We start from the raw sequence: 24,180 nt of genomic DNA on the forward strand, positions 1-24,180 counted from the left end.
AAGAATATCAAGGTGACTGAAGAACACTGAATATGAAGGTGACGGAAGAACGCTGATGTTGCTCTCAAAAGTGCTCAAGACCTTAATTTGGAATAAATGAACCTGCCAGTGGATTGTGACTGTCCTCAAGAAGCAACACTAGAACAGACAACCCTTGGATTTTCCTGCTGTTTGAAAGGCAGGGAAGCAGATACAGGCATTTTTCCCAAGAAGGCTGCCAGTATCCCACGGGCCCAAGACACCATACAAAGCCATGAAACAAGGTCTCGGCTACAGGAGGTTGGAGAAGGCTCCTAAATGTGGTGAAATCTGCAGCTGAATATCATTGGTCACAATTTCTCTCACTGAAATTCAGATGGCTACAGCAGAATCCCTCCAAGCCACCTGCCCTGGGCTTTAGGGTCCCTGCCCTTGGCACCTGGCTGCCCACATTTCAAAAGCCACAGAAGGATCTTCATCCAACAGGGAACAAAATGGGGACTGCTTTTCCACCTTCTATTAAGAATAAATTTATAAAGTCTTCTCATAATTATTAGGTTTGAATAAATTCAGTGCAAGTCATGATTAAAGGACCTGCACTTATTTTCCTTAGTGGCTTTCAAGTGGGAACTGTAGATGAGTTTTCCTGCTGTTCACTCTTATACTTAAAATGTTGGTTAATTAAAACATTAAAGAAAGTTTTCACAAGGAGCTATCCGTTTCCAGGCACTAAAAAGCTCTTCTAAAATAGAATTTACTTCTCAAAATTGAACTGTGTTTTTAAAATGTCACTCCCTAAACATTAGCATAATCAAATGGCATCACAATAGCAAAAAAAAAAACCCAATTATTTTTTTAATAACCCTGCCACCTTTGGAAGGATCACAAAGGTTAAATGTCAAGTTTCATATGCTTAAATAAATATCAGAAAATAAAAAACAAGGTCTGAAATATTAGTACTAGGAAAGACACATATTGCTTGTTTCAGGGTGCTACAGTAGCCCTTATTACACCTGGCATTAAAATTTTTAATAATCTAGATCAAAGGAGATAAGAAAGGTCACTGAAACCAAAGTAGGCTACTTTTTAGCACTCCCATACACAGAGAGCAGGGTGTTGCTTCAGCATGTTAGGTAGTGAATTTCTTTGATCCTCCCTATAAATGTCACTCTGTATGTCATTTAATTGTGGTATAGCCTTTTATTGGTGCAATTAAATCTTTTCTAATGCATTACATTATCTCCAGCTCTGCTAAAATCCTGCCATTGTTTAGGAAGCAGGAGGTAAGTCATTGGGAAATGATGCAGTTGACTTTAGTTTCTTCCTCCCCCCTCCACATGATTTCTCCCAACGATTTTAATTTAAATCTCACCAAACAGTATAATGGTCCTGGAATTTGTTTAGTCATTTGACTTCCTTTATCACACAGAGATGGTAAACATTCTGTTGCTAACCTGAAGTGGCTCCAAGCAGCAAAACTAGGAGGATATTAAACCAGTAAAAGCTTATCAACTGATTCATTGATATGCTGTAAATTCCAGCCTTTTCATTTTACTTTTGAGGGTTGCCATAAGTCAACACATTAGTAAGCAATTTGCTGACATTGGATCACTTAAAAAGGCTTCCCCATGGACAAAGTTCACCTCGGTGCTTTGTTTCATGGTTTCATTTTATCATAGTCCTGGGCTGCTGTACAGATGACTGATGCAGCTCTGCATACCGATGGGGGATTGCACAGTCACTCTGCCACTCTGTCCCAGCTTCAGGAAGTCTCACACATAAAATGGACAGGGTATGGTGTTTTCAGAAATAAATTCAATTGCTCTGTTTCAGTTATTCAAGGCTAAAAAAAAGTTATTCGGTATTATGTATTAAAATTTCATTTTTACATCCTAGAACACACCAATAACAAATTATTTAAAATGCTGATTTCCTTTCCATTCACATTGATAGTTCACACTGATTTACCAGTTAACAAAAATTCTGGGTTAAATTTTAGTTACACTTCTTTTTCTTCCCAACCTTAGACTTTATTTACTGATTGATGGATATGAATTGGGTCAGACCACACTACAGAAAATCCAGGAGTAGCTCAAAGATAGTATCTTAGCAGCAGAGGAACTTCATAGATCCCTGTCTCATGCAGGAAAAGAGTTTTCCTCTTTTGTTTTTTACACTTCCAGCTCAGGGATGCTCACTTTATTACACCACCAGGTCAGGTCTGGTCACATCTGATACCACTATAAATTTAGACCAAGCATGACTCATAAGTGTTTTAAAGTGATCAACCTTTACTTGATGGGGAACAGAAACCCCAAATTACATAAGAGTTGGGTGTAATCTTCCCTTGTTCTTCCTGAAGCCAGATTTTAACATGAAATCAGTAAGAGCAGTTCAAATTGCAATGCAGAGATCCAGTTCTAGAATCCAGCTAACAATGGTCAGGTAAAACTTACCAGGGCTGTTATTAATTAAATACATAATCACATTAAAATATTAAAGATACAAGCAAGGTTTCAATGCTTTCTCATTCAGAGAGCACATGGTGTCACCAGTCAGGACTGTTTGGAGACCACAAAGTGTAAATATTGGAGGAGGCCTGTGGTGGGACTGTTGTTTGTTTGTTTTTTGTTTTACACATACCACTGAAGGTCAGTGTGCACGAGAGACTGGGACGTTTCTTTCTGGGCACTGAGCAGTGCTGAGGGGAAGCACCAGATTCCCCACCTGCTCTGTGCTACACGGAATTCTCTCAGAGAGTACAGGAGGGGCTGCTGCTTTTCCCATCATTTTGGGATTTAAATACATCCACAATACAAAGGCTCTCTGGGAGCTTTTATGGTACATTGCTAAATCAGCATTTACTAACAAGGAAATTAATCCTATTTCTACTGACAAATGGATACATCCTTTCAATATCCTGTTCTGTTAGGGGTCATTTGGGAACACAGAACAGTTATCAGCAATGAATCAGCCCATAGAATAAAAAGAATATGAGATCGTGTTAGCAGAAAATTTAGGAAACCCAAAGTTTATATAAAATCTTAGTGAGTTTTTTACATCATTTCTGAAGGATTTTTGTGAGATATGGGCTCTCGATTTCTTTGGGTCTAGAAAAGTTCATTTTAAATACTCTGATATATGCTATGGAGGGTCACTTTCACAGCTGGAAGGGAACAGATGTGCTAGTAGAGAAAAGCTACCAAAAGAAAAAGAAGTTAAATGAAACAATAGGAAAGTGTTCAGGTGCCATGAGGCTGTCTGACCTTGAGCTCAATCCTTCTGCCACCTCACCTCCCACTTCCCAACCCACACTCCCTGAAAAAATGGCTCCTTCTTTTCCTAGCAGGTTTCCTGTCACAGGAAATGCATGGAGAGAAAGGCTCACATTGCCTGGTCATGATACAGATGCCAAAATGTCCCTTAAAACTGCTGCACACATTTATGGGCAGCCACACAGACAAGACTAAGACTTGTGTGAAACCCTGCAGAGCTTTCAGACACAGGGCTACATTAGGAGGAAATGGCTACAGTGAGCTGGGATTGCACTCAAGATGATTAAATTCAAGAAAAGCAACCCTTTTAGGTATTTATTTTGTTGAGCCCTGTGGGAGCATCTTCAGATATAAAGATGAGATTGCCCAGGACTATACACAATATGCAGAAACACACTCAAGGCAGTAAAAAGGCATAAAAATCTATACTGAGGACAACACCTGAGATGCTTCTTCTCCCACTGTCAAAAAAAAAACCAAACCAACCAAGCCCAAAAAATGCAAAGAAACAAGTACTGAAGATATGATGTAGTGCCAGAGCTCAAGCTTGGAGGTTTCTGTCTCCACTTGAGCTCTGCATTTCCAAAAATACATAAGCATCCCCACAGGCAGCAAAAAGGATAAGAGGCCTCCATAAAACTGTTAAGAGAATTGGGGGTCACTTCTTATATAGAAAATTAAGGGAAATGTAACCTTTCAGGTGTAGAAAATAAAGGTAAATGTAACCTTTCAGGTGTGGAAAAAGCAGGTGCAAGCAGAAAGACTTGTTTTACTATGGATGTTTGAGAACAAAATTAAAGCTTAAAGCCTGGCCAGGGCCCTTCACATTTGACATTTATGAAATCTTGGACAATTAAACAGTGGAATATACTGCCTAGAGACAGCCCAGCACTCTCATCACAGGCTGGTTAAATACCAGCAATAATGCAGCAATGTTTGATCCTCTGCAGCTGGATGGATCAAACATCTCCAGGTCCCTTCCAGCCACGTGATCCTTGAACTTTAAAAACAGCCTAAACTCTCCTGTGAAATGGAATTTAAAGTCTGAAGCTATTTAAGTTACAGACAGTTTAGGAAGCATGGTGGTCAGCAGTTTAACATGTAAAAATTGCCCTTCAGTCAAACTATTAAGGAATTGCAAATTACTTACAAATTACATAACGAGCATACTTTGCTATAAACAATCCCCACTGGCCTAAAGCAGAGAGTTCCAATTAATTGCACACCTGTCTTAAAACACAGGGCTGTGATGCCTCTGAATGTAGAGGAATCTCCATCACATTCCCTACCTCAGCTATTTTAGAAATGCAACCATTTGAGAATTTCAAAAGCAGGTTAAACTGGGAGAAAGAAGAAGAGAGAAGAACACAACAGAGATTATTTTTTCATTGCTTATAATAAAAAAGGGACAAAACTCTGATATAAATCACACTTTACCTTTATTGAAAACACAGTAAAAAAAAATTTTCCTACAAAACATTCAGTGTAACATTTCAAACAAAAGGAAAAAAACATTACCACTGCTTTCCACAAAACAAAACAAAACAAAAATATCAGCCTAGCTAAGGCAGCAGATTTTTTTTTTGGTAACACAACAAAATACCCACAACAGAGAACATTATAAACCATAATTCTGGATGACCTAAAATGAACCAGGAAGGGTTTGATGGGGAGAAGGTATCTACACCAAACTGTTGGGATTAAAGTAACACTCAAAGCACAATTTTTCAGCTGTGTAATACCTTGGTCAGATACATCCAAGTGAAAGTCAGCTGCTCAAGACTGTGGAGTTTACAAAACCTGAAGCACAAATCAGACCAAGAGGGGACCACCAGCTCCATTCAGCACCTCCCCGCCTCACACAGTTCAGAGATTGTGCGTAATTTATCTTTTTGTTTTTGTAAACTGTGATATTAACCAGAAACACTGCAGTGAAACCCTGAATGTGCACAGTGAAGGTACCTGCTGCCATCATCACAGCCCAGCCAGAAGCATCAACAGCCAAGGAAAGGCCAGCTCAGAATTGTGGTTTTAAGGTCATGCCACCTAAGCACACATGAAGCCAATTCCATGTGACAGGGATCAGGGTACCAGCAGCACCCTGAGAACATCCTCAGCATCCTCACTGGGAATTTTAAATACAAAAATTAGTGGAGACAAGAGCAACACATGATCTCTATTTAGGTAATGTGGGGTTGGGCCCAAACCCCACAGGAAAGGAAATATTTTGTGTACATGTGTTTCATACACACACACCAGTATTTCAAATCACATACCTAAATGTATCTTCTATCCACTTCTCCTTAAAGCAACAGACATCACACCAAATAAGGCAAAAATACTTTGAAAGCTACCTTTAAGAAACTAAAAGTGACTGAAATTTTTTGTTATATAAAGCCAAGGAGGAGAAAGTACTCAGAGAAATTTTGTGACTCTTAAGAATTTTGGTTCAGACTGGAAAAAACTCACGGTCAGAGGGAAACAGGAAATCATGCACCAGCCAATTTTCTTCTTAAACATTTAAACACACCCACTGAATCCACTGCACAGGTATCACCATCATGCCACTTCTCTGAATGACCAACTCACATGGGGAGAGAAGGCCCAAAACATGCTCATACACATGAAATACAAAAATCCAGAGAAAGGTGAAGAGCCTGAGCTCAGCACCTCTCACAGGCTGACCCTGCTGAGAGCTGACACAAGGTGTGCCCACCTCCCACTGATGGAGGTGTCTCTGCACACCCCAGAGCAGAGCAGGAGCACAGCAGGAGCCACCCTGCAGTGACACCACCCCAGGGCTCCCCGTGGCCACACCAGCTCCTTCCCCTCACTGACAAGTGGGGCTGTACCCTCACACCACTGCAAGCTCAAAGCACAAATATATGCCGTGACTAAACCCTCTCAACTCATGATCCAAACTGATTTGAGCTCTTGGTAATTTGTTAGAGGACCCTCTAGTGACAAGATTGCTTAAATGGAATCTAGTGGTTAAAAAAATTCATAAATGTGAACATTTTTGTAGTGGAAAAAATGTTCTAACTAGGGAATATCTATGTGGGAAAAGAAATACATGAAAATCAAAGCAGGTGCCCTAATACTTCAATAGCTGGTATCTATGGAAGCAGGGAATAGAGGAGGAATGCAAAATAAAGCCCTTACCAGGAAAGGAGCTTCATCCAGTGATGCTGACTATAAAACAATGTTATGGGGGTAGGGAGAAAAGCAACAGCAGTGCTTGAGGTTAGTGATCAACAACCATCCAGAAGCAGCATTCCAAAGTGCTCAAGTACATACATATCAACATTCAGATACCTAAAAGCCTTTAAGAATTAGGATTTCCTAACTTCTATTTGATGTAAGGCCTTCATACAGATAGTTTCTAAATAGCTTGGAATTCAGTGTGTCAAGAATATCAGCATTTACAGGATATTTCTCACACTATCTCTTTGACTGTTTGGAGTCACCTTCTGTATTTGTCAAAACATATGCTATGTATATTAAAAAAAAATCATGAGCAGTAAATGAAGCTAAAAAGTTACTGATAAAATATGGCAGTTAACACAAAACTAGCAAGCATCCTAAGGTTTCTGTTGCCAAGCCAGAGATACCTTCACAAGTCCACAGGCTTCTATTAAAGTCCAAGATACTGTTTCACTGTGAATCACAAAGGAGATTTTAAGAAGCGATTAATTTTTTTTTCGTGTCCGTGAATTACTGGCTTATTTAGAGAACATACAATTGACATTTGTATACTAATGATACACATTTTTTTATCTCTGAAGAGTTCTAGGGGCTTCAATTGTGAAATATTTCAAAAGCCTTCCATTAAAGTTGCCTTCTGGTATGGTTTTTTACAGTGCATAAATCAAATATATGTGGATTCTTCTGCTGTTTCATGTTTTGTCTATCTCAAGGAGGCAAGGTAGAAAAGGGGGTAGATATTGTATCACTGTGTGGCTGGTGGCTGTGGCCTTAGTTTGCTCTTGCTGAATGGGATAAATTCAAAAGTAGCATTTTTGTAAAGTTCAAATCTGACAATATGACTGAAATAACCTGCCAGCTTACCAATAGCAAATTCAGTGTTCATGGGTTGGAGAGGGAAGTCAGTGTAGGCAATATTGTCCCAACTCAGCACTAAAAGAAAAACAAAAATCCTAATACTAGGAGGTAGGGAATCTTATTTCATTACAGCAATTAAAGCTTCACAGTTCACATCAACACCTTTTAAAACAAAACTAAGCATATTTCTTTTTGAAGAGGTTATTTATGTGGCCTTAATGTCCTGTCTCTGCTTAGATTATTTCACCTTGGTTTAAAAAAAATGCTATTTTCAAGATCAGAGAATACATTAAACAGGATTTAGCTGTTTTCCTGTATTTGTTACTTCAAAATTTTAGATGCCAGTCCACTAAGAGTAAGGCTCAGTTGCTGTACATACACCACCACCCCACTTCTGGGAGAGGGAGAAGACATAGGAAATAACCTAGAGCATGCTACAAGAAATCAAGGAAAGCCACATGCAGGAAGAGGCCAACTGCTTTCTGTTTCTACCTTACTCCTTTCTAATTTAGACTGTAAATTCTTTGAGAAAAGGCCCATCATGTCTTCAGTACACAGCACTGGGCACATGTGGGCACCTCAAGCAGCAACAGCTGCTGCACAGCCTCAGGGGTGAGTGGCATGGTGGGAGGGACAGGGGCTGCAGGGCCTTGGTACCCATCACTCCTGGTGACACCGGGGAGATGTGACACTCCTGGTGACACCGGGGAGGAGGATGTGACACTCCTGGTGACACCGGGGAGGAGGATGTGACACTCCTGGTGACACCGGGGAGGTCGTGTCCACAGGATCTCTCCCCATGTCCCTGCTGCAGGAGCTCCTCCCTGCCTGTGTGGGCAGCCCAGCCCTCCCTCCACTGGTGTTCCAGGTGGTACTTGGGAACCAGGCAAGGGAAACCACTTGTCAAATCTTTTAATTTCTATGACACTAAAACAGCCAACAGGGTCAAAGGGATCAGAGGAACAGGGCCAAAGATAAACAGCACATTACAGACAGTAAACAAAGCTCCTTATGAATGCAAAACTGTTACTTGTACAGTAACCAACACTACTATTTTTTAGCTTAAAGTGGTAAGCATGTGTGCTTCATGCTTAGAAATCCCACAAATATTACAGTTCTGCAATTGCATTTAATATTGTGCTACCAACACAGAAAAAAAGCCAAAAAACAGCTAACTTAAAACACTCAGTTTACACCTATTTTTTGGTCTTGTGTGGTATCTAGTTGAAGATGGAAGCATTGATGTGCTTTTTGCCTCCTAAGAAGTGAGGCAGATGTTAATGTTACTAAGATCAGCTGTATATACCTTGAAGGTATAGACCACCTGACTCTACATGAGTCAAATAGAGGAATGTATTGTCAATATCCATTAATGAATTACCAGTTGCTTGTATTTAAGTGGCCATATGATTCTGTGAGAAGTATACAGTGACCTGTACCTTGCATGCAGTGACAAAGCTTTGCATAAGCACGTCATCTTCAAGGCCAAAGGCATATCTTAATGTCACAATATCAGCAGTTGATTTTAAAACACAACACTGCCAGAGTAATTCTGAATTTCTCATCCGTCTTGGAAACCACACAGCAGCTCAACCATCCCACAGAGTCCAGTGTCAAGTTTTCCCTAAGGTAGCCTTAGCCCACACATCTGCCTGCAGAATCCAGCAGAAGGGGTGGGCACAGTCAAGGCCCTAACATTTGTTTTGAAAAAGAATTTTAAAGTCTTGCCTGAAGCTTGGGTGCTTCTCAGCAGGAACTGCCTCTGCTCAGTTGAAGTAATTGCCCAACTCACTTGCAGAAGCCACATACACATTATAATCCACCTTTTTCTGTGTTCTTGGGTCACTGATGCCATGACAAACATCTCTCCAAAGGCACAACGAGCAAGACCTATGCTGGTTCATACTCCTAGGTTTATTCCTAATATTAATTTCTTCGGAGTGTATTAACTGTCTTAGCATTGTAACAGAAATATTTATTATCTAAAAGCTAACTGGCCTCACACACCACAGTTCACCACCCCATTAAGACATGAGGACAAATTTGGTCATACAATGACTTGCATGGAAAAGGGGACATATTTCACTGGGTTTTAACTATGATGCCAATACATAAGGCTATAAGCTCTGAGAATACCTGGCTGATGCCCCTAATAATATATCTCCCAATATTTTAAATATAAACTCATTTTAGAACAACTTTGAATTATAGCTCTCTGTTATTGGTTGCAGAACTTTGACTCAGATAAAGATTTCTCACTAAAGTGTCAGCACTAAACAAGAGAAAAGATGCTTGTAAATCTTAGTGAAATCAAATAATTTTACTTTTTCTTCCAAGACTTGACACAACACATCAATAGTCAGTTCAATAAACCTTAAATTAATACTGATCACACACACACAAAAAAAAGTAATCCTCTAGCATCATATTTACTACAGAAATATTTACATCATGCCCCAGTTCAAGTCAGAAAAGGCAGCTGAAAAATGATAAATCCTCATGTGCACTGGAGCATGACTTTTGAAGCACTTCAGGGGAAAAAAAACCAAGCAGACATTCACACATACAGCAATAAGGTGTACAGCCCAGAGCAGTCATCTCAAGAGAAAAGCCAAAGAGTTTCTGACGCAAGGTTTACCTTAGTTTGGAACCACACTGGAAACCAAGTTGTCACCAATTAATATAAGACCTCAAACTACAGACAGGCGGACTTGTTTCACAGAAATAGGAACTGAACAGGAAAATTTTCTGGTTCCCCACGTGAAGGGGCACTCACTGAGGTGTCCCCATTCCAGTCTGTTTGGAGATTACTTGTGGCTGAGCAGGACAAAAGTGCAACCAGATTTTTGAATACTTACTTGGTATTTTTCTTTACTATAAACTGCTTAAAGGATTCCTAAGGCTGCAAGGAAATGCTACAAGAAAGGACATTATCACCCACTGATGCCATCTTGAATCTAAGGCCTCTGAGCAGTTCAACACTTCAGCAATTCAAACTACCAAGACTGCACACACGTTTTACTTACCAAACCACCTACTGTCATCTCTACAACCTTAGAACTCAATTTATGATATCTACACATATAGGTCTATATACATGAACACGTGTACATTAAAAAACAGGCTAGCGACAGATAACTGGGTTATGCCACTGAACAGAAATCCTGGTAACTGAAGTATAAACTCAGAGAAATTTACTTCAAATTAAAGATTGTAGAAAACTGCAACTGCAGCCTCCTAGGCCTGTGCTCCTTGCATTGATTCCAGGTACTGCTTACACACAGTAGCTCATCAAAAATTTCACAAGGGTCTTGGGTAGGGGAAGGGACCTCCAGGGCACAACAGCTCACAGAACTGAGAGCTGAGACAGAGGATCTACACAGCTTTTTACAAAGCATACTAGGCTCAGATTGAACACTGAAGTTAATCTTCATCTTGGACTTCTGTAAGACATTGTTTGACCACCAGTAAAGCAAGCTGGCATCTGGAGCTAAGGACAGAGAGCTGAAAACACACTGGCCTGCTGAGAAGGCACCATGACACAGCCTACTGCATCCAGCACGGGGATCTCTCCTGTCCTTTTTAACTCACTCTCAGTAGAGCTGTTCATCTCCTGTCATGGGTACCTACTCCAGCTACTTTACATTTCCAGTGAGGGTCATATTGGCCTTCAAGTGTATGTTTTCTTCTTTTTCTTTTATTTTAATCAAGTCCCAAAGTTATTCTTTATAGCTGTGTTTGTATAACACAGGAGGTACTGTGCATTCAAATGGTAGCAAGTCTAAAAATAAAGATGTGAAACTGTCAACAAATAAAAAGGAATGCATTTTTCTCTTCAGCTTCCAGTCTTCAAGGCACCTCCTGCATTAACTTCCTGGGAAATAAACAAGCAGACCAAAAGTTCACTGGAAAGAGAAGAATTCGATACACCTAACTTCCTCCGAAGCACACAACATCAAAATGAGACAAGGCTCAACCCAAACTAACAACTAAAAGCAATATAAAAATGCTGATGAGATGACAGGAATGCCATGAGGTTGGTGTTTTCAGCTCTGCTGATTGCAGGTGATTGTTATCACAGTGTTTTCTGATGGCCATTTGCAGAAGGCTTTGTCTCCGAGTCTCTTGGATTGTTTGATAGGTGAAGTTTATCTAATCCTGCAAAACATTACAGAATAAGGAAAAACTTAGACTCCCCCTTGTTTCATGCACACAGGCATTCAAAAGAACACAGAGAACCCAAATCCTATTTTGTGATTGCAGACTTCACATTTGCTGAAGACCAGAACTGATGTTCTACCTCCTGTAAGAATTGCTTCTGGGAAATTCCCTCAGTGTTAAGTGAGAAAATCCATTGCAGTGGACAAGCATGGCAGACAGAGAACCCTAACTTTCCATTGCTTAAATCACAGACTCAGATATTAAGAACCAAGAAAAGACTGGCAATAATTTACCCTGTTGCCTAAAAATACCTAAATAATTACCTAAAATTATTAATTGTATTACTTTGATAATTAATTATTAATTCATTATTTTAAACTAGAACATCTTTTTATAAATCATCCACTGCTGATCTTAATGTCGTTTGTGATGACCAGATCATGTCTCTAAACTATTTATATGTCAAATTACATTTTTATACCACACTATTACTGATTTATCTCTGTTTCCAGCCATTTGTTCTTATTGCACAATTCTCTATTGTGAGTGCTAATTCAAGTCTCACATCCTGCCCCAGGCAAGCAGTTAAATCACCCTTTTTGAGGGGGAGGGACAGGAGGAAAGATGGCAAATTTAGTCATATTTTATTCAAAAGATGCATGATGTCAGTCCTTCCTTGCTTGGTACAGTTTCTCTCTGAAGTCTCCTATCAAGTCTCTAAAGTTAAGGATCAGACCTGGGAAGAGTTTCTTATTTGTGTAGACTACACTGAAGTGCCACGATGTACAAAGTTTAACTTCTTGCATTGTTAGAACTGGAATTCCAAAACTGACTGCATTACTCAAAAACAAAAATCTCCTTAATACTGCCTTATTTGTAGTCCTAATATGTGAATTTTTTGGTCATAAGCCAGTTTTGGTTCTCATTCTTTGAATTCCATGGGACAGTTTTTAACAGACACAGTTTGTGATGTACAGCACTGAAAACAAATCCAGTGTGTGCCAGGAACCTGCACATTTCAGGGTTTGTGACTCCCTATTTGTGGCAAATCCAGTGATCATTACCCTACTATGCCTGCATTTTTATGTTTCCTAATCTGCCTTCAACATCTGTAATTTTTTATTAAACGCTTTATTTCTAATTATTTTACAACAATTTTAAATTAATCTTCCACGAGGATTCTGGGAAGTGGCTGGGATTCTGGGATTTTGTTTCAGCACCACAACTCAAAGGAGTGAAAACTAACATCAGTAACTTCTAGATGATGCTAACCAGATCCTCAGCTACAAAGAAACACTAAATTTCACCATTAATCCTCTCAATTTAAGCAAATACTACTCTAGGAATCTAAAGAGAGAGGAGATTTGTTAATTAGTAAAGATAAGAAGAGGCAATAACAATACAATAAAAAAATGTATCCTCTTAGTATCAAATGTGCTTCAATCCTTTCATCTATGGTCAAGAAACATCAATGCAAAATTTGATCAAATTTTTGATTATATCAAGTACAGGTTCTACTCATCCAATTACTAAGGTTCTGTACATTCCGTACAATGATTTTCTGAATAGATGATCAAAAAAATAGTATGACAACAAAGCTGAGATCTCTGCTAACTATTTATAGGGAACTACTAAGTTGATTTAGACAAAAAAGAAAGACAACCCATAGACAAGCTGAAGTTTAATGTGGAATAATTGCTCCTAGCAATGAGAATGCTTCTGTGCTCTCCAAACACCGAAATCCAACTGGAGGCCAATAGGTGCCACAGGAATATCATTGAAATCAACACTGTACCTCAGCTCTGGACTCCTCATAACATTATTCATCCTCACACTTTAACTTAGAGAAATTTCCACCCAAAAAAAAGGATTCTGTGAGCTGGGACAGAACTTTAGCAGTAGCACATCATGGTGTCAGTGGTGGAGAAAGGGATGGTGAAGCACAGAGTGAATTTTCAGGGCTGTGTTACCTAATGCCTTCAGGAGCTCCTCTCGCACAGCAGACGTGAACTTTCTGACCAGACACAACGTTGTCATGATAGCAAAGAGCAAGTTGTAAGATAACACAATGTAGAAGTTCCCCAGCCAGTTGAACCTTCCAAAGTCTCCAAGGAGATCAAATCTGGTGATTCCTGTTAAATTGCATACAAGATTTAGATCAAAATAATCATAACATTTTTTTAGGAAACACAAAAATTTCCTTCTATTACATTTACATTTGGATGCAAAATTCTTACAGATAGCACACCAGAAGACACATGGTTAAACACACAAGGCAATGTTTGTTGGTCACTATAAAACTGTAAGACACCTTTATCAAAATGTTTTTTAAATTTCATAGTGAAATGCTTGAATAATGGGAGTTGAAATGAATTGTCTATTCTAGGTAAGAACTCTTTTTATAATATCAGTAAATGTAACTAGGAAAAAATCAGCTTTAGTACGAAAATTGCTTGAAACCTCAGTTTCTATAAAATCTCCAATGATTCCAGAAAATAATGAAATGCACCTTGAGCTTTTTTTTAAAAAAATACAGGTAGCAAACAGCCTTTCTGTGAGAGCCACAACATCTTATGGTAAACACTAAGCTCTAAAGTGTTCTTCCAGAGCACTGCTTTTGAAACCAAAGTTTAAAAACATCTTTCCAAGTGCAGTTTTTCTCCTGGATCCGCCCACCACTACAGCCACGGAGCATTTGCACAGAAGGAAAAGAGGCTGAAAGGTGGTGCTGACAGGTCTCCTTCACAGGGCACCTCCAACCCTGACACTTGGGCCTTGTGCTATCAAAGGTCTGTCAATCACTAATTAAGAGATCAACATTTTTCTGAAACATGGAAACATCCACAAGGAGCAGGGCCCATGGCAGAAGGCAGAAGAGGAAGAACCACAGGTTGTTCCTTTGTCAGGTGTCATGGAATACTGCACTGAACACACGGCAGAACATTGAGATGACAGCTACATGATCATTGTCTAGGATTCAAAAGCTGTTCCCAAAAAACCTTAGGCACAGATGATGTCAGAGGGAAGTGTGCCCTCACACCAGTGCAAAAGCAGGAAGCTGACTCTGTCCCAGAACTAAAATGGCAGCAGCAAATGAGGAAATCACAAAGTAGCCTTGGCTCTGAAACTCCTGGAAGCTCCTGATTTTCTATCATCTTATTTTGAAAGTGTTTTTGGGCTTTTAAAAACTGACTTCAAAAGTGATAATAAACAAAGAGACAGAATTAAGGGTCAGCTGCACTTCTTCCAAGGGTAAACCTGACACTTAGGAATCTCACTGTATCTACATACCCAAGACCAGGAAGTCAGTTATCACAATGTTAAAAAATAGACACTTCTTATACTCAGCATCAGTCATTTAAATTAAAACATGGGAATTGATTTTGGTACCTAATGAAAAAATACTGAAATGAAAAGAAGTTTCAAAGGATGAAACAAAACAATCACTGATCAAAACAGCAAAAGAGGCAGGGAGAAATACTAAAAAAGCACAGAAGGTCTTAGCACAGAAAGAAAAAAACAACTGAAGTAACTGGTAAAGAGATGAAGGACAATAACACAGAGCTGCTTTCCCACTTGAAGGCAAAGAGAGCCCTTGGCACTTCCAAAGCAGCAGTGTTTTAGCCAGATTGTGAAGCCACATGAAAATTAAGAAAGTCAGGTTTTCATGTACAGGTTCCCAAAACTTTAAAGGAAAAGGAACAAAACAGGCAGAGCACTGGAGTTCTCTGGGAAAGGAAAAACATTCCTGGACTGACAGAGGTCCAGAAGAACAGTGAGCCATGGAAAGTGTTACCAGGACAAACACAAATGAACTCTGACACTTCTTTTAGAGTAGGTGGGAAAATTATTGTCCATAAATTACATTCAATTTCTTCTTACAAACAGGAAAAGTCACTGCTCATCAGAAAAGTGACACAGTAACAGTCGGTAAACTCAAGGGAGAAAAAGGTTAAAAAGGTTTTAATGTCTTTCTTAGAGAAAGCAGTACCCACTCAGCCCACAAAGAAAAAAAACCCAAGACTTTTAATAACTCTTCAGTAATTGAACAAAAACTTGTATATCTAGGGGCACAAACATATACAAACAAAAGCTGGTGAAATTTTACCAAATAAACTATTAAACAAAAAACAAATGGTAGGTTTTAGACAGCACACACAAATAAATTTAGAATCCCCATTTACTTGTACATAATACTCGAGTGTAGAATTCTAGGAAAACTTCCATACACCAGAAAGATCAATTTTCTCTGGAATTCTTTCTTTTTTGTATTCTTGACTTTAAGAGCCTTGTTCCTAATTTGTTTCTCTGTGATTAGCAATACGGTGCTGGTGGGAAACATTTCTGAAGGGCTACTAAAAGTCTGAAAACTTCTGGGAAAATATGAGTTAACTTATTTTAGTTTAAAACTTTCCTGGAGTTCTAGAAGAATGACAGATTAGACATATCCACCACCTACATATCTAATTAGAATGCTATGAAACATGTAAGAAGAAACTATTTCCATTTCTAGAAGTTGAAAAAGGTCAGTGCATGCATTAGATAACTTTTGCTTTTTCACCTTTCCCATAAGGATAAAGTCTAGTCTTTTCTCTATAGCCTAGAATCTCGCTTTTTTAATAAACTGAAAAGACTATGAATCTGCTTAACATATTTATTTCTTTTCATCTATTCAGTGCCACAGGGAGGTGGCATGTAGTGCAACACACATTGATATTTCTGCAAAAGCACCACATGACTCACTGTACTCTAATACACTCTATTAATCCTGTTTGGACAGCTGTGACTGTGCATTTGTTAGCTGTGTGTTAATTGTTCCATCTTTTTTCTTCTTTTATTTATCTCTATGGCAAACTATTCAGGAATTTCACTTGTTAGTCTGGTTTTTAAGTGAGTTTTACCATTAATCTGTTTCCTATGAGACAACAATGGACCCAGCGTGTACACTTACTCCCACAGAATCTGGTTATTATCAAATGGTAATCTCATGGATCATTAACAATTAGTTTTATTTTCTTTTAAACAAGTCTTGAATGCAGTAATTTAGTGGACACAAACTTATGTTACAATTCTATTCTAAAACAGTGATTTTTCCATGGCTCCATATGCTAAAATCATTTCACTTCTCAGACCTTTATTATACTGGTCATATTTTAAAATTGCACTGCTTTAAGTACTTGAATTACCCTTTTGCATTTTTGTGAAGTTTTACAACAGATTTTTTTAAGTTCTGGAATGCTTATTTTAAGATTCAACTCTCCAAAATGCACTGCAGTAGGTTTTTTATTTGCTATAAAAATTATTTCTAATTTATTAAAATATCCCCTCATACATAGCATGAGAATATCCAGTATAATACTGGAAAACCATGAACTACTCTTGATTCAAGAGTATTTTCCCTGAAAGGAAGAGCAGCTAGAGAACTACAGAGCACACACCGCTGGTCTGTGGGCCTGAGCTCAAACTTCTAAGCTTGTACTTAAGACTTGTACAGCCTGAGGTGAAGATTTTTGTTTTGTTCTATTTAATGTTCCCAATGAAATTCACATTAGTTACAAGGATTCTGCACTACTTAAAACATGTAATAGCCTTGCAATTTAGCTCCAAGAATTCAAGCTGAAGATTACCTAATTAAAGTGAAGATACAACACATTTTTCCAACTGGTTATAACAGATTAACTACTTCAAATGCTACTGCCAATCCTTAGCAATAAAATCAGGAGTTGTTCAGTTCTGCTATGGTAGACTCCAAATTGTTAAATTTGAAAAAAGAAGTTAAGAAAAAATACAAGCATGTTATTGTAGGGGAAATTAAAGTAGCCTGGTATCACTGCTGATTAAAAAACTTAATAGATGAAGAGTCATTATTAACTCTTTTTAAAAAGCCATTTGCACTCAGTGTTACCTCAAATTTCAGACACCAAATCCCAAATGCATTTCTTGACAGGAACTAAGCACTAATTTCACAGTGAACATGAAACTGTTTCAGGCTGCTCTGGACAATCAGTTTTCCTATCTTTTCATCTGACAATCTCCTGTTTTAAGAAGTTTCAAATCTGACCTTCTTAAAATAATCTATTCCCTAAAAAATGCTTAGCATCCTTTACTTTTTAGAAAGTATGTCCTGCAGTTCTCGTGCATAGATGTATGTTCAGCAGTTCATGTAGAAATGAAGCCACAGATACAAGCCCCATCTGAAAGTGATGGCAAATTACATACTGTGGAAAATACAGCTACAGGCTCTTCTTTTTTCTTGTATTTTTTTTTAATTAAACATCCTTTATTATGACGTTACTTCCATTACACTTACCCAGTGTCCTTGACATCACTGGCAAAGCAGAGCTCAGCACCAAGATTGAGACACAGTTTCCAATTATCTGTTTGAAAATGACACAGCATTTAAATGATAAACGAGATTGCTGAAGGGAACACAAAGAAAAACAGCAGTCAAGATGAAAAAGAATAATTCTTAAAAGGCACATTCTTCAAATTGAACCTAAAGCAATTTACTGTAACATATTGTTAGTCTTGCTGACTTCTGTCACTCCTTTCCACATGGTGTTACACAAGACAAAAATGATTCCAAAAAAAAAAAATCAAATATGTATTCATGTGCTTTTAATCAAAGTGTTATGTATGCTCAAACCCAAAATTATTCAAAACAACCATGTTGCAAAGCATCAACTGTTTACTTACTTCCTGTGAATGTTTTATAAAAGAACAATTCCATGGGCTTAGAATGGATGACTGATACATCAGCTTAAGCCTTGGATGTAACTGCTTGCAGGATTAGCACTATTTAAAAAATTACAACAAAGAGCTTCCTTTCAATTCAATGCCTGTTGTCTACTTTAAATAATACGAAAAAATTCACAGCTGTTAGATTTCTTCTTGTTCTTGTAAAGCCTTTAAAAAGAGTAATTGAAACTTTCTTTCACAAGGGATCATTTTCTTCAGGTCTAGTTCTATCAGAAGCCAAAAGGAAAAAAAAGTAAACTTGAAAGTAGGTAGACATTTATACATTCACTATTTATCTCCACACTATTCCTGGTGTACTGTAAACAATCAACAGGAAATATTAAGAACAATCCAACTCTCTTCTACTTATTACTCTAATCATTCTGTGTACATACCCACTCTCTCACTTCCAACAATTTGTAGTAAAAGTATCTTATTCCATTACTTAAATTAACAAAAAACAAAACATAGAAACAATGAAACATATTGAAAAAATAATTAAATTCAACATCTGTTTCTTGGTTACTGATCACTTCCCCATGTCAACTGGGGGAATATTTCCCCAGAAACCTAGGCATGTTCCTCCCAATTAGGTAACAGCATTGGTTATGCTAAAGCCAGTGCTAAATTGTAGAAAGTCAAATTAGCTTCAGATTGCAAAATGTTGCTGAATAGCTGTCGTCAGTCTCAGTTTCATTATTCAAATTTGAATTACTTTGTCTGTATTACTTCTAGCAACCACGTTGTTCAGATCTCAAACAAGGTCCCTGAAGTACAGTTAACACAATCAAAGTTACTCATTAGCAATAAGTTCCCTTTGAAGGAAGTTCTTTCACTTGCTTTTCTATAGCCAGTTAACAAGCTCTGCCATTCCTGGCTTTTTACAAGTGAATGGATGCCATCCAAACTAAACAGAGCACATCCTTTTTCCCACTCATTCAGCATTTTGACAATCTTCCAGTTTGTGTTTACGAAGCTTACAAACAAATACTGATCACGGCAAATGAGCCATTCAGGGCAATTACTAAGAGAGTCAGTTTGTCTTGGGTGGCAAGAAAGACAGGAGGGGGCCATGCCCATCCCAGATTGTACCTCACCTTTGTCATAGTTGTGTCATCCTTCCTGGGAGTGAAATTCTCAAAAAAACGAAGACTGTAGAAGCCGACGACAGAAGATACCATAAGATAGCTGTGAGAATCAAGGAAAAAAAGGAACCCCCAAGGAATGCAAGTTGCACTCAAGTTCTCAGCAGTCTCCTAAAAGTCTTAAGAACTAAAGAAAAAAGAAACAAAAACAAGTGTTTGAGAAGGACTGACCTATCTTTCTTCTTTCCAGGCTAGTGTCTTAGTGTATTATCAGTGTCCCAGAAAATCAGACAGAATACTTGTTAACAGACTGAATTCTTTCAGAAAGGATACAAAATCAAAATGATTTCAAGTGCTGCTCCCACGAAGCCAAAGGTGGATAAGGAGGCATTTCCTATTCCAGGTCCCTACAAGGAAAAAGATACTTTGCATAATTAAATAAGATACAAGCAAGAGTTCATAAAGTTAATTTCTACCCAGAACACAACATGTAACATCTTATAGGCGATACAGCCTTCTCTCAATTCAGTGTTTCAGGGGGGTTCTGATGTCCCACATTCCAAGTCCCCCCACCCCATGCAATGGCACCAGCAGCTTTCAAACTGCAGTGAAATGCATTGCAAAGCCAGAACTGCAAACTCCAGATTACTGATCTGCTGTAGTGCATCACTGGATCTACATAAAGCTTCTGCACTATTTTAGTAAGCACTCACTAGATGACATGTAATAAATGTTTGTGTGGGCACAGGAATGAAACCTAGAAGCAAAGTCAAGGTCAAGGCTCATTGGTTTCCATGTTATTAAAGCAAAATCTCTTACTTGCACTTCTGCAAGGCATCCAAAGTTTTACTAAAATAATAAAAATTGTAAGAGAAGATTACTTTACCCCTGATCCCTTTGGCATTGCAGTCTCATCAACCAACAGGTAAAGAATGTTGAGAGCGACTAAAAGAACTGAAAAGGACTATAAAAAAGAGGAAACAGTCTTGTTATTGAAAAGTATTTCACATTTTTAAAGTCTTCACATTCATCCTCACCCAGACTCCATAATATCAAGTTTTTGTTAAATAGTCAAGAAAAGAATATCAAGATTGCTGCTTAAACAATCTTCACTCAAAAAATTTAAAACTATTTTCTCAAATAACCAAAGAACTCTATACTTTTAGCTGGAGAAAAAAAAAAAGAAAATTCTTACTGTCTCAGTCAGGAGCAATATCATGACAGCTGGATAAACTAAATTCCTCTCCCAAGCAGAAGCCTTTTTCCTCCGTTCTATTCACAAGAGAAAAAACATAAGCCTAATACCATAGATCACCTCAGAATAAAACAAGGAAGAATCATTCAGCTACCCATAAGCTCACTATAAATATAAGTAACAACAGTATCCTGATCTGGAACAAAGATCAACCAGTTGATAAGAACATCCACCTGCACAGCTCTACAACGCAATGGCAAAAATATGAAACTTCTCTAGAGAAAGGCTGGGGAGACAGACAAGCAGATTTTTCTTTGAGGCATGTTTCCCCTTAACCTTTTTCTTCCCCTAGCACACAGCAGTTCCACAAAGTTTAAAATCTGATGAATTTACAAATACACTGTTTACATGTATATTTTAGCATGACCTAAAGGTCAGAATTTCAGATATTTAAATAGTATTTTCCTCTTGTAAGGCAGGAGAGACAGAATTAACTTCACTGGACATCATTAGCATGTGCAAGAAAAGATTGTTTGAATTTTACAGAAATAATTCAAACACAAAAAGGAAAGTAATGTCATCAATTAGCACAAATATTTGTAAGCATATTATACATGAAAAGCTACATGCAAAGAGGTGTTACAATTTCTCTAAAATAATGTTAAAATAAGATCCAAATCAGACTCCTTATTTAATTTTTTTTTTTTTGTTGGAGGGGTGCAATGATTTCATCTAACATATTTGCAAATGCACAAATTTACTTAAGAACAAACTGGAATCAATCAAGCAACGGCTCCAAACTAAACACAGCACCTTAATGTCATTTAGTAAACTACAATCTACATGAAACACTAGAAAGTTCATTACCTAGATTTGTTTTCTTGCTTCTCACTTTTTCAAGCTCACGTTCCAACTCTACTGTCTGGTATTCCACTGTGGAAGAGACACCTTTTAAAACAAAAGACATGATTTTCTTTTGGATGTGACTGCAAGGCACACAGTGACAATCTGGACTTAGGAAATATCACATTAAGCACTTGTGACTTTAAACTGCAGGTGTTTCTTTGAGACTCTTCAAATACTTTTCAAAAACAGCAGAGTCAACCCAGAAGAGTTCAGCACAGAGGTTTCAGCATCATCTCCTGTGATCCCAGTCTGTTTGTTGATGCTGAACTTTCACACAAGTCCAATGATCAGCCATAGTGTGGCAGACAAGATGTCTCAAATGCCTCATTCTTAAATCCCCACAGGATTCTGGTATCAAGATGTAAAGAATCCCCAGATGCCCTTCAGGAGCATTATTATTTAGCAGAAGTGGACCTTTGCCTTTAAAATAGCCAGAGCTCCAGAATCAGCTTCTGCCCATCCCTCCTTCCCTTCCTTTCCTCAGGAAGCTCCACACTCCTCAGTAAGTTTCCACACTGTTAACCTGCTTGCTGATGGATCTTCTGCTCATACCAGTGCCTGCTCTGTCTCTCCATGCTTTCCAGTTCACAACATACATGTGTCATGTTGTGCAACTCCTCATACCTTCTCACGTACATCAGCTTAGCCCTGGCAACCATAATAGTAATCCTTTTTCTCCTACTAATTTTCTGCCTAAAAGTTGCTCATCAACTTTTCTTCCTATCCTTATGCAGCCTTGAGGAAACTCAGCCCATTTTCTCTCTACATCGTTTTTCTCTTCCATTCTCTTCCAACCACTCCTCTTTTCCAGTGCAAGCACAATGGGGTTTCCTTCACTGATGCCAGTTCCTCTACAAACCCTGCACAGTGTTCAGGCACTGACACAGCTCTGCAATGCTGACTACAAATCTGCTGTTTCACTTCCCATCCCATTATTTCTGCTTTAGCTTTCACTCTGCAATCACAACCTGGAAATATTCTGCCTGGGATAAGTTAAAAACTCTCCACTCGCCTTTGTTCAGAAGTAAAAGGGATGAAAGTGGGGCAATCTCACCTGAAAATAAGTTAAGGGCTCATATTTTCCCTGTCTATTCCAGGCCAATTTCACTCTGCAATAATACACCACGGCAGTGACAGTTCAAGGTCTTTGGTTCAAAGTCTTCTCTGTTGTTGTTTTGCTGATTTACATTCACACCTTTCACCTGCTGGCCATTCCCTACCCTCAGCCCCACCTCTGGCCATGGGCTAACCTGCAAGAGCACCATGCTCCATTGACGTTTTTTAAACAGTCTCTAATAAATTTATAGCAGATTAATATTCTTGTCCAGGCTTTTATTTGATATCTTGATCACTTTCCTACAAAATCTAAACAGCACTTAGGCTGCTGGCACAGCAACACTACTTCGTAGTCCAGTCTCATTATTTCCTTATTTTCTGTTGTCTCCTCATCCATCCAGCAACCTCAATACAAGAAAAAAGGTGACTCTTCTTATTGCAGACTATGAAATACTGATTTTGTTCAATGCAGTTAAATCACCAATGAAACATCCAACGGTTTAAAATTTTAAATGTTTCACTGAAATTACTGAATGTTTCTTTCACACACATTTTTGCATATCACAAGTAACTTCTGTGCTTTCTCTAAACATTTATCTTGGATATCAGTGACATAATGAGTATGGGATAATATTTGCAGGGCTTCAAATACATAAATATCTCTAATCTCAGGACTATTCAGTAAGACCTACAGACACTGTTCTATTACATCTGATCAGTTGAAGTGCCTGAAATACAAATGTCAGTTCCATTTCTCTGGTTTTTCAAAAATTAATCATAATACACAGGTTTTCAGAAAAAGTCTTTAAAAAACCCAAGCTAATTATCACTATAAAAATAAGCTTTTGTAATGATGCATTTCCCCCAGAAAACTCTGAAACATCTGTTTTATGGAATGACTAATTATTGTTAGGTGGGAAAAAGAACAGCAATAGAGCTCAGTGGGAAAAGAACTTTTATGGAAGTGGCTGCACAAGAAGGAAAACTCAAGTCAGCATCTGATGTTTTCTTCTTTTCTGTAACTGATTTATGAGTCTCTGAGGAAAAGCTCAGTTCAATATATATGTTTTTTTCTCCCGTCAACATAAAAATCCAGAGTTGAAAACACTGATTTCATGGGAGTCTATCCAACAAATCAGCATCATCACAGAAGGTCCCTAAGACACAGGTCAGTAGAAATTCTGAATCATATCTAAGTGCTGTTGTAGTTCCTCCTTAAAAACAGTTGCAAACAACAGGTTGCTATACAAAAGGATATTTTATGAGAGAGGCAAGGTTTCAGATCAGTCAAAAGAGTATTTGGAAAGGATGCAGCTAAATTCTTAAAAGCTCTCTAACATTAGCTTTATTTCAAACACGCACAAAGTTCAATGTCAGCGCTGTCTAGCCAATAAATCAAATTGGTAGACGAGACTTGTTTGGACTAGCAATGAAAAGTTAGAAGGGATTCTCCAAGAAAGCCACAAAGCAGCTCATTTAAGGTCAATTTAACGGTATTATTCTGTTTTTCTTCCAGCCCCGACATAAGATTTCAGTACCTCAAAGGAAATTGTAAGAGTATCTATTTGCATTCCCCCAAGGTGATTGGCAGTTCACCACCAATTAGTTCAAAATTACACTGTTACTAGTGTGCAATAAAAACAACACCTTTCATCTTTCTTACATAGGTAAGGATACCTTCAGAGCCAATAACTTTGATCAAGTAAGTATTTTTGATCCTACC

General features: G+C 38.2%; 1 protein-coding gene across 1 annotated transcript in view; it reads right to left on the reverse strand.

The window, feature by feature from the left end:
• Positions 1-9,621: 9,621 nt before the first annotated feature.
• The window catches only part of LMBR1 (limb development membrane protein 1), a 62,487-nt gene continuing 47,928 nt past the window's right edge, over positions 9,622-24,180 (reverse strand). The window contains exons 10-17 of the mRNA XM_064703899.1: positions 21,363-21,443; positions 20,496-20,572; positions 20,187-20,264; positions 19,634-19,707; positions 19,313-19,403; positions 17,788-17,854; positions 13,448-13,609; positions 9,622-11,474 (exon numbers count right to left, since the gene is read on the reverse strand). Coding sequence (XP_064559969.1) covers positions 11,392-11,474; positions 13,448-13,609; positions 17,788-17,854; positions 19,313-19,403; positions 19,634-19,707; positions 20,187-20,264; positions 20,496-20,572; positions 21,363-21,443 — 713 coding nt within the window. The 3' untranslated portion in view covers positions 9,622-11,391. The remainder of the gene's footprint in view (positions 11,475-13,447; positions 13,610-17,787; positions 17,855-19,312; positions 19,404-19,633; positions 19,708-20,186; positions 20,265-20,495; positions 20,573-21,362; positions 21,444-24,180) is intronic.

This window comes from Zonotrichia leucophrys, chromosome 2 (assembly GCF_028769735.1).
Source record: "Zonotrichia leucophrys gambelii isolate GWCS_2022_RI chromosome 2, RI_Zleu_2.0, whole genome shotgun sequence".
NCBI classification, from domain to species: domain Eukaryota; kingdom Metazoa; phylum Chordata; class Aves; order Passeriformes; family Passerellidae; genus Zonotrichia; species Zonotrichia leucophrys.